Below are 11,656 nucleotides of genomic sequence, written 5' to 3' on the forward strand. Positions count from 1 at the left end.
GCCTCCTAAGATCTGCAGAGTGCTACTGGCTGAGTACAGTGTATGTTGAAGCAAAAATAATGGTTGAATTATACCTGATACATTATCATTTAAATTCATACAACCTTGTGCTTTTCAGTGGAAATTCAAAAGTTTTCAGCCATTCAGAAGTTGTAGGATTGGCTGGTTAATTGTGCTCCCTCAGATAAGGAGGAAAAAGAAAATACTGGACATAGAAGTCTTCTTTTCCTCATTTCTAGATTTGCTGCGGTCTCCGAGCATGCATGAGCAGCTGTGTGGTGCTTGGCTGCCAGCCCAAGCCACCACACGATGTCATGCCACACCACTCTTCTGTGCAGTAGGTCTTTAACACATGTAGAGCTCCTGTGTTGTTCAAAGCATCTGATTGAATTCTGGGAAAGAATCGAGTTGGAAATGTTGCAATTCCCAATGGAGAAAAGTGTTCCATATTGACATCTTTAAACTGTTCCCATTATGATCTTCAGAGTCTGCACCACAGCAGCTTCTTCCCAAGGGCAGTGAGTGGCGCAATATTTCATCTCTTCCCAACTGAATGAACCCTGATCAAACTAACTCACCTCCTGTAGGTAGTGCATTAAAAGTGGGTATATGCATAAAGAGCTGAGCATTAATGACTGTGGTGATTTGTGTGGAGCCAGATACTACATGTCAGAGAAATGAAGTATCAAATCAGAAATTTGCTGCAGGTAGGAATTTTTTGTACCATAATTTAAAACATTTCCTGAATACCCTATATATAATTCTGCGCAGAGTATATGAATAGAAGTTGCATTTCAAATGAAAAAAAAAGAGCAAAGGAGAGGGTGGTTAGAAATATTTTTTGTTTCTTTCAGATGAGGCTGTGGTTCATTATACTCTGAACCCTTAACAAAAATATTTTGAACCATAAAATTTTGTTTATTTTGTTTTAGGGAGAAAATTTGGGATGTTTATGGCAGTTTACCTTCTTTTTCTACCACATAGCAAAACATATCAAAATAGACAAAAATGGTGTATTAGAAGTCAGTTGCTTCACAGATCACACAGAGCAGTCATTTAAACCAGTGCGTTTAGCCTAAGGACTGGACATGCAGAAGCACAGCAGTAAAAGCTACCTGTTGAGTGCTTGACTTGGTAGGCTAATTGCTCTGATGTTTTGAAAATTAAAGGTATGGCTGAATAATCAAAGCTAAATCACATTGTCATAAATTTGATAGAAAGGTTAATAACCAAGACTGTGTCCACATTAGACTGTCAGATGTTTCTCTAATTGCAAAGTATGCTTTTAAAGTGAAATGAATACCTAAGAGGTAAAGGTATGGGGCTAAATTCCTTGTTGATATAAATTTGTCTTGCTTCTTTAATTACAGTTGAGCTGTAATTAAATAGGGGAGAATTTGCCCCAAAACCTGTGTTCTTCTTAATCCACATGCAGGGCTGGTAAATTATTACTACTCTGAAGACCAACTTAAAGATAAAGGCAGCTATAACTCTTACTAAGAATATTCAGCAAGAAGAAATCTTGCTAATATTGCATTGAACTGTCATTCAAATCAGGCAAAATTCCAGGGAGGATCTGTGGCAGTGACAGGAAAATCTATTTTCGTTTATTTTTACTTCCAAACAATAAGATGATTTTGTAGTCACTAAAAGCCTAACACTTAGAAACTATAATAATGATGTGTGTGTTTTCTTGTGTTTTCTTATTTTTTGTCTCACTACCTTGTTTAAATTTGTATGTTGTCTGAGAAATAGCTACTCTTATCAGCTGGTTTAGTTTTCAGCAGTAAGGGATGATTAAAAAAAATCCTAGTGTACAAATAATGATAAAAAAGTTAGACTTTTCTAAAAGTTACAGTAATAACTGTAGCTACTGCAGCTAATCCATTTACAGTATGTCCAAAGGCTGCACTGAATACTTACAGATAAGCCAGTGTGACTCAGGGTCTACTCCATTATAAAAAGCCCTTAAAATTGTGTAGTTGTCAGGGGACTGCTGATGACTGTGAGCCCAAGTGCTGGATATGTGCATGGTCCCGGTTGCCTCTTTTTGCTGTCGGTGTTACTGTATTAGACCCTGGCAGCAAACAGCCTGAATGCTTATAGCAACATCTAGAAGTACACAGAAAAAGTAATAGCTTTTACATGATCCTCTGCTGCTTTGCAGACCAGCTCAGAGAATCATCACCACTCTCTGCAGCCTGTGACGGGACTGGGAATGCCAGCTTGCCACCAAGACAAGGCTCTGTCTCTGAAGGAGGACGTTTAGTCAATCAGACAGAAATAAAAATAGGCAGCATATAAGAGTTTGAGGGATTTTAAAAGCATTTTTCATGTATATATGTGTTTTAAAGATTAGTATTTAGTGCATTGGTTGCAACTCAGTTATTCAGTATTCTTCTGAGGGCTTCTCCCTTGCAAGGAGAATCCATAGCACATATCACATCAGTCCATAGCAAAAATGCTGCATACACTAGACATTAAACATGCTGCTTCTTTTTATCATGGGGCCTTGAGGAGGACACATCTCAATTTCATCTTTGCTAAGTAGGGCTAATTGTTTCTCAACAATTCTGCACAACTGCAGTGAGATCTGCTGTCTGCAGACCTGTAGCTGGTACAGGAAAGGTCACACTACTTGATGTGACCTGAGCACGCTCAAGGAGGACAAGTGCTTTTGTAGATAGTTTAATTCTGTCTTTGGGACTTGTAGAACTGCCACTGGGAGTGATGTCAACAGCTTGCTAAATCTTCCCATATCCGGAGGTCTGAGTGAGACCTTCTGACTAAACTGAGAGTTATTCTTCAGCACTCTGTATTCTTGGTATTCCTGTGTGACTGGATTCCATTTGAAATCAATTTTACTGGTTTGTGGAGATCTAAAAAGACTCCTTTGTCCTGTTAGATTCAAAATGTCAGTCTATACCTCACATGTGCCCTGTGAGTAGAGTTTCCACAAAGTATCAAAAATTACCAGGCAATCAAGATTTTGCTGGGCTGCCTTTATGATGGAAAAGTATGGGTTTTTTTCCTGAAAACTTGTTTATTGTATCTCCACATCTTTTTAAAAATTCAGAAAATGTGGTCTTACCTGTTTGGAGATTAACACTAGAGAAATATGTGCTTATTTAGTGGGACATTTTGCCAACAGTAGATACCACTAATGCTCCAATTTAAGGTTTGCACAGTGACCTGTAAATTCACAAGTGACAAATCATGTCTTACTCCCTGTCACTCTGACAGCTACAGCATGTTCAAGTTAACAACAAGAAATAAGAAAATTAAGATGGCAGTGTGTTTTCTTTGACAGGTCAAGTAATCTGTAACTTGCTTCTCTTTCGCAGAACTTCATAGCCTGAACATGCTAATATTAGAGAACTTCTGTGAAAGATCTCAGTTACCAGTGATTCCTTAACAGAAGTGAAATGGAAATAGTTAGATAATGGGTGTATTTCTTTCTAAATAATCAAATTATTTCTGCCAAAATGTTGATGCAAGGTTTGGATTTGTCTTGAGTTTTAAGTTATTTCCCATGTAAATAAATACACCAAGTCTGGGGAGGGCTGTAGTAGCTATGAGTCAATGTAGAAACTAGACAGAGACTTCTAAAAGAAAAGGAAAAGCAGTCATGGGTATTCATTGTATCCACCTCTTGATTACAGAATCAACAGGGCCATAATGGGGAAATATGATAAACAGAAGAACTGAACTCGACAGCTCCTCCACGCGGGGCAAAGACATGCATTGTCTGTGCAAGATGTGCCCCTAGTGTGTCTGTATTACTTTGTATAAAGGCCTCATATTCTTTGTTGGGCTGGAAGTGAAAGAGGCAGACAGCTCACAGCTCAGGGACTATAAGGTAGTCTGCATTGCTGTCTTGGTGAGAAGGAGTTTCTAGCGAACATGGAGAGGAGCTGAGAGGCTTCCAGTCTCTGCAGGCTCTGGAGAGTCAAGGTGACGTTCATTTGGCCACGCTAGAGCAAAGGAGAAATAACCTCAATGAAAAGATCAGGGAGACTGTATCTCTGTTTCTACCAAGGTCTAAGTCTGTATATTTTGAAAGCTTGCACTCCGTATATGTAACTGCAGAAAATGAAGAGCCTGGACACATTATGTTGGTACAGACTGTTACATCTAGTTCTGTTTAAAAAGATTCAGTAATATTTCAGCTTTTTGTTTTGTTAGTGGTACAAGTAAAGGTGGTGTGCTGAGGAACACTTCCTGAGCATCCTCCTAATGTAATTTGTGCAGTTATTCTTTTAGAGCTGGCTACAACTTCCTTTCTCTATCTCTCATCTTCCTGGAGGGTGGGAGGGTAGAATTTCAGACAAAAGAAGTCCACTAATCCCTCTTGTCCTCACTGCCCACCCCAGTGCACTTTTCCGATCCATGTTTCTGCTTTTCCTACGTGTGCTGCCCTTCAGGAATTTCAGGTGGAGCTGTTGCCTTTAATAAGGGGACAGCCTACTCAAAATACACTTTAGGCAGAGTCCTTAGCCCTGCTAATACAGGGCATGGTCACTGTTTTGGGAAAACCATGTTCTATAATGTTACCTTCTGATTTGTGTGACCCAAAGGGAAGTCAAAAGGTTTCCATCACTTCAAAAAGAGAGCCAAAGGAAGACTTTTTCCAGTTGATGCTCTCCAGACCCAAATTCCTGGATGACAGAGGAGGGTTTCCCCATGAACTGGAGGAAGACTTCTCGTCTGCTGCTTTTACAGCAGCAGAGAGGAGAAGGGGTATGGAGTACAGGGACGAGAAGAAGAACAACACAAAACTTGCGAGCAATTATGAAGGGCACACTTCTGATGTGTAACATGGGGTGAACTGGGGAATCTCAAGGAGAATGGAAAGCATGAATTTGTGTGTTAGGGAGATAAAGGAATTCATTCTAGTGCTCCTGCGCTGCATGTTTTTTGTCAGGCTGTCTGCAGAGATGAAGGGAACAGTATTGAATTAATTGGGGCAGTTTGTGTGTGGGAGAGCAGAACTAATTAGGACTGTGTGAGGATGCAAGGAGGATGGAAAATCATGTGTGTTTAGGGAGCAGAATCAATTAGGAACCTGCATTGGGGATTGTCCAGTTTTAAGATTGTTTGATTAGGAAAACTCTTTGGTACTTTGGGGAAACAGAAATCCTTTTTTTTTTTTTTAGATGATAGGGAGGCAGAACAGGATGAAGTAGGTAGAGCAAAGAAAGAATTGGCAGGAAACCTAACCTTAAGTGCTCTCACCTTCCTCCATCTAAAATTCAGTCCTTCCTCCCAAAATTCTCATCCTTTTTCCATCTTTAATGCAAAGGCAATTGAAAATGGCATAAGGAGAAGAAAGTGCCTTGCCTTCTTGACAAATCAAAGGGACAATGGCCTCCCTTCCATTTCCATACATTGACATTAAGTACTTAGGGCTGGTGTGCTCTTTTCTGTTCTTCTGTATAAACTTCAGGAGTGGGGAGAGAGAAGCTACAGATGAGCCACCTCAGCAGAGGGTTTTCTTCCCCTGCCAAAGGAGACTATGTGAAAAGTTTCACCCTATTCACAAGATTGCTAATTCACCCATTTCCAAATGAAAACTGCTGTGCAAATTAAAAGTAATTTTTCTCAGGGAGGCTTGATGTCAGCAAGCATAGATTCTATTTATATATGCTCATTCACAGGTATTTGTTTCTTTATATATCAATATTTTGAACTTTATGACACATTATGTTATCCAGTTTTGGGTTTTTTTAATTCTGTTTCTATAAACGTGTTCAGAAGGCCCTCTGCCCCAGTCTGAGGAACACAATTATTATAATAAACTGAGGTTTTAAATTTTGCAATGTAAAACAACTTGTGAGTAACTCTGTAAAAGAAGATTGAGGCATTAATGTTGTCTCAAAGTGACAGAGAAAAGGAAACTCATGTAAAATGAGATGCAAGCAATACCATGTGTTTTATGTTATGCTTTGATAATATTTTTCTCTCAGGTTAAGAGCCTTAACTACTGGGCTCTTCAAATCCTAGGAGATTTCTTTGGTAAAACCTCTAGACTTTTCAAAGCCTGATAAAAACTACTTAAAAAAAAAAAAAAAAAAAGAAAGAAAATAAAAATTATCAGCCCTTTGCCAGATTTTAGTAGGCGATGAGTCTCCCAGCTCAGGCGGGTGCATGCTGCTTGGCCTCTCCGCCCCTTCCTGTGGAGAACCTGATGACTTCCATTTGTTCCCCTCTGTGTTACATTTCCTGAGCTCATTCACAGCTGTCTTCATTATTCACAGCTCTGAACTGATGAAAGGAGGAAAGCAAACAAGTGTTTTATCTGTATGTTAATTGTGAGAGGGTTTGAGCTGTGGAGGTGGTGACCCTTGCTGTTGCCTTGCAGGAATGTCAGCTCTGCTGGAGAGGAGGCCCGCAGAAGAATGAGGGAGTGTGATGGCCTGACGGATGCATTGCTGTATGTGATCCAGTCTGCTCTGGGGAGCAGTGAAATTGATAGTAAGGTTTGTCATCTTTGTCTTTTCAGGAGTGAGAAATCTGGGTATATCAGGACTATAAAGTGGCAGGGTTTTTTTTAAAAAAAATGCATTGTGAGGGATGCCTTAGCGTAATTTAGCCCATTTTTTTCCTTTCCTTTCTGTTGAGCTGTGTACTTTTGTGTGCTAAGTGTTTGATTTGTGTCTACCTGTGTAGTGTGCACAGGTAGGCTTGCCATCCTCTCATTTGAGTTATTAAGGGAGAAGATATAATACTGCTTTAAGAAGAGAAAATACATCATATTCATGTAAACTTCCTTATACTGCTCTGCCAGGTTTACCTTAAAATTAATTTCTTGTCCATAGTATGAGATGGAGCTAAAAACAGTGAGGTAAGTTTACAAGCCAGACAAAGAAAAAAAAATGGGCAATTAGTAAGCAGTTTTGCAGTACTACCAGCATTATTTCTTCTTGGAAGAAAGTCAATAAATGTTTTCAATAACAACTGTTTTAAGATGTGTTTTTATGTCAACTTTACTTCTCTGAAGTACTAGGATATGAACATGCTTCTCCAAAGGTGAAAGGCACTGCCTAATTAAAAAAGACTTCAAGCATTTACAAATTGAAGGTTTGCAGAGAAGGAGAAAAGGGTTAGTTTCAAATACCTTTTGGTTTCAGTATATGGTGCTAAATTAATTACAGTTGCTGCTTTAGGGCAACCTTTATCCATTTGCAACCCCCCAAGAATCACAGGAGAGTTTGCCTGTTACATAGCAAAATTTTAAAGCCCATGGGTTTGTATTTCTAAATGATCCTTCGCAGATAGTAGACCATGGACCTCTGTGGGGGTTATAGATTGGAGAGGGATAACCTCCAGAACTTTCTGGCCTTTAGCCTGAAACAAATAGGTGACACTTACCTATGAGTTCAGGGGAGAGAGGGGGGAATTATGAGAGGTATGTAGCGTGTACAAAACCGCCCCAAAACATTCTCTCTCCCCCCCCCGCCCCCAACCCGTTAGTTTATAATCAGTTTTCCATTGATAAAAGTTCTGCAGAGTGACGGTCGGTCAGAGCAGGCCCACCCACAAGGTAGGCACCACACTTGCAGCGGGTTCAGGCTGCTGCCGGCCGCCTCCTGCAGCGCAGCCCCCAAAGGAAGGGGCGTTTTTACCTTCCTTGGCTTCAGAAGAGCTGAACCAGGCCTGTTTCAAAGCTCCCTGATTCAGCTTGCCTACCAGAAAGGAGAAGTTAGATGGACTTCACTTGGACAGGGTGAGAGGTAGATGGAGGAGGAAGGAGGGAGGAGGTCAATTTATGCCCCATCTTACAGCTCAGCTGCTGCTTTTTCAGCAGTTTCTTTGTAGGTGACCCAACTGATTTCAAGATAGCTTTACTGTTCAAAAGGCTAAATAAGGAGTGCAGTAAGCATCCTGTTCTGCCTCTTATTGTTAATATAGATTGTTCTGTGAATACTCTCGTTTGTAGCTGGGATGACTTGGAAGAACTGCAGGATAAGTCATATATGGAGGAAAAAATGAAGAAATGAGAGAAAAATTATTCTCCCTGCCTTAGTAGTTTTAACATCCTGTCTACCAGGTTTTTAACTGTATGACATAAAGCAATTATACAGCTAAATACAAAACACCAGTGTAGCCTCCCTCTTACCTTGCGTTTTTGTCCCAAAGTAGAATGTAATTTTAATTAAATTAAATATTTAAATAACTTACTCTAAATCACTTTTTAATCTAGTTTAAAAATGATACTATTATAACAAAAAATTGAACTTTAAAATAAAGTTAACAAATGTTGTTTTCCAAATGCCATGACAATTGCCCGAATAGATAATTTTGTAATACTGTTAGTGACTGAACACTGAAATATTGAAAAACAGGTCTCTGCTCTTGAAGGCTCTAAAAGAGCATGGGGTACTTGCAAGTGCATGCAGAGCTGTTGTTAAAGTCATTCCTCATGTTGGTGAAGTTAAGAGTGCATAAATCTTAGCAGCATACAAGCATCTTAGCAGCAGTGTTTCTTATTAAAAAAAAAGCTATGCTAATTCAAGGTAAAGTGTTAAAAATGAGTGACTTGGTAGACACAGTTACCTGACAAAGTTACTGTTCATAATTTTAATTTGATCTTTTAAAGTAGAAAGACTACTGAACTCAAATTTAGTCCCCTTACAATGAAACTGAGAAATATCTGTAGGAATGAGGAATACAAGGACCCTTGAACAAGTCAAGAAAGGAGTGAAGTCTGTCCAGCTGCATGACTAGAACCAGCTTTCTTGGCTTGAGAGTTCGCCTGACTGAAGGTGTCAGTTGCATTTGAGCCTCGGAATTTTGCTTCTCAGTTTTTAGTTTGAGGTAACATTGTCCTTGCAGTGGGCTCAACTTAGCTTATTTGTTTTCAACATAATGAGAATTTTAAGTGTGAAGACTATTATTTGTAAAAAGGGGAATTAAAATTCAGAACCCTAGTCAACAAACACAAAGCTTCAACTTCAGTACGATATGGCTGTTCAGAAGTAAATATTAGCAATAGTGAATAAAATTAACATATGGAAAAGGAAAAGAGGCAGCAAACTCCTTTAAAAACTTAAGGTCACTATGATGTCTTGCAAAGCTTTCAGGTATGAAAGGTTCACTAAGAACGCTTTCTACACACACATATATATTTCTACACAAGTTTATGTATTTGGCTGGAGATTTCAAATTATTACAAGTGTAATGTGAAATTTCATCTATGTTAAGAAATAAATAAATATTCCTATCTAGATGTTTCTTGGGTAGTCTGAGCTCAGTATCATCTCTGGAACTTAATGTCATCACAAAAAACATGTGCCAAATGCATACCTGGCATAAGCTCACACAATATATGAAAGTAAATGAATCCCCGTCTGTTTGCCTCACTGGTGAATATGGCAGAGTAAGACAGAGCCGAAAGCCTCACAGTGATTCTCTTCTGGGTTAATGGAGCAATAGAGCTGGGATGTAGTGACTATCACTTTTTATCTCCATGGAGCATTAGGAACAGTTGAAATATAGATAGATACAGGCTGGCTTTTTTTTAACCATACTTTCCCTGCCTGCAGAAAGTTAAGCTCATATCGTTATTAGGGATAGTCCAGCTGGATTGAACCAACTAAATGAGTAGGCTTCAAGCAAGTATAAACTGAACTTCTTTTAGACTTCCAGAAATTATGCTGAATTACCAGTGAATTTTCCTCCACTGGGTCTCATGGATTCCTGCCAGCATCTTCTACAGAAGGCACAACCTATTAGGGGGATAAATGGATGAAAAGGAAAGGCTGCCCACAAGGTATTTGCAGCCTGGCTGGAAGCAGTAAAAGCAGCAAGACTCTTGAGATGTCTAGTCATACTTCTGAGATTCAGGAAACATTATCTGTTCATGCTACAAGTACTTATGAAATGGAACTTGGATCCCATTTTTCTGGTAATTCATATAAAATTGATGCCAGAAAAAAGGTTATTTCTATTGCCATTTTCTGTTTGCAGCATTTTCTATTCACTGAGGTGGGAGTTTGCTGATATTCTGTGCATGTTCAGGTTCTCTTGATCACTTTTTACCTTGGCTTCTGTTTCTGTTGGGGCTCCAGCATGAAATTTAGGGTGACAATTAAAAAAACTCACAGAAAAATAACATACACACTACTGATTTCATAAAATTTTTTGAATCTCTTAAGCTGTGGTTACCTGGGGAGCACTCAGAAATGAGCGGATAAGAATTGTGCTGGGAAAATGTATGTGCAAAGATTGATGATATTTCTTCTGCTTTGTATACAGACTGAGCAAGGGAAGGATTTTAACTTTTTTCTGGTTTTGTTTTGTTTTGTTTTTTTCCCCACACTTTTCAGACCGTTGAAAACTGTGTGTGCATTTTGAGGAACCTCTCATACAGGCTAGCTGCAGAAACATCTCAGGGACAGCAGATGGGAACAGATGAACTTGATGGATTACTCTGTGGTGATACCAATGGAAAAGACACAGAGAGTTCAGGGTGTTGGGGGAAGAAGAAGAAGAAAAAGAAATCACAAGATCAGGTAATGAAAGTTACTTGCAGCTGCATTGCAAGTAGTTGAAGTGCCTATAATTTAATATATAAATTATAACAGTTGCCTTTGTTAAATAGCTGAGAGCCTAAAGCAGTGTCTGGCTCTGGAGTAACGAAAGGAAATGTGTTTGCTTCAGAAAGTTGAATGTTACATGGTGGCACCTGGAAACTGTAGTTATCGGTACGCTGTGAATACCATAAATAGTGTAAACTGCTCAGTCTATTAAAGGAAGGCATTTATGATGAAAAGTGTAAGTCTTAACATTCAGCTATAATCTGCATATACTTTTCACTGTCCTTCCACATGGCCACCTGCAAGCAAACACCAGGCTTAAATTTGTATACTTGTTTGCTTCAAAGTTAGTCTTGTACTCTGCCTCTGCATGTTGAGAGAAAACTGTACAGGACCGAATCAAGCAATATGAGTGAATGTTTAAAGAGTGTGCATATTTTGATATATTTAATGTCATTACCAAACAAAGATTAGGTAGTACAGTCTTGATAAGTTTCCTCAAGTTGCTGCAGGTTTTTAAGTGGATTGACTTTCAAAGTGTACTTATCTCCTTGTTCCCCCATTGAAATTTGGGGCATGCTGACAATGGTGTCACGGAGAAAGATGCTGTTGTATCAGTACACACTCTAAATAGGAATGAGAATGGCTACTGATTTATGAACTTTTTCAAATGACCTGTGCTGGCAGCAAGTGGTTCTCTGTCTCTTCCTTTGCCGTTTATTTCTGTTTCAGGTTGCTCAAAGGAACTCTTCATTTGAGTAAGCAATTAGGCTTACAGGGTATTTGCATAAATGACAGAAACCAGTATTGAAAATATTCCTGAGTTCATAAAGGGTAATTGTGTTAATGTGGAAAAGTTATAGGAACATTAACAAGCTAAGATTCAGGCACTGAAAAATGCGGCACTCACGACTAGTTAGCTTTTTATTTCACGTACTCTTCTAGTTTGACACTGCAGCCATCAGAAAACTGGAATTTATTATGGCCTTTTGTTGGGATTCCTCTATTAGGCTATAGTGAGATAAAAAGATAAAAGTAATTTTACCCCATAAAGCAGTCACCATCCATGTTCCTGAATTAACAGTTCCCACACACTACATTCGCAGTTATTCAAAGTG

At 39.0% G+C, this 11,656-nt stretch overlaps 1 protein-coding gene across 1 annotated transcript in view; it reads left to right on the top strand.

The window, feature by feature from the left end:
* The window catches only part of LOC104525608 (catenin delta-2), a gene marked incomplete at both ends in the record, with an annotated part of 76,956 nt that extends 66,442 nt beyond the window's left edge, over positions 1 to 10,514 (top strand). The window contains 2 exons of the mRNA XM_010168813.1: positions 6,362 to 6,479; positions 10,329 to 10,514. Coding sequence (XP_010167115.1) covers positions 6,362 to 6,479; positions 10,329 to 10,514 — 304 coding nt within the window. The remainder of the gene's footprint in view (positions 1 to 6,361; positions 6,480 to 10,328) is intronic.
* Between the last annotated feature and the right edge of the window lie 1,142 nt (positions 10,515 to 11,656).

This window comes from Antrostomus carolinensis, unplaced genomic scaffold (genome assembly GCF_000700745.2).
Source record: "Antrostomus carolinensis isolate BGI_N321 unplaced genomic scaffold, ASM70074v2 scaffold2715, whole genome shotgun sequence".
NCBI classification, from domain to species: Eukaryota; Metazoa; Chordata; class Aves; order Caprimulgiformes; family Caprimulgidae; genus Antrostomus; species Antrostomus carolinensis.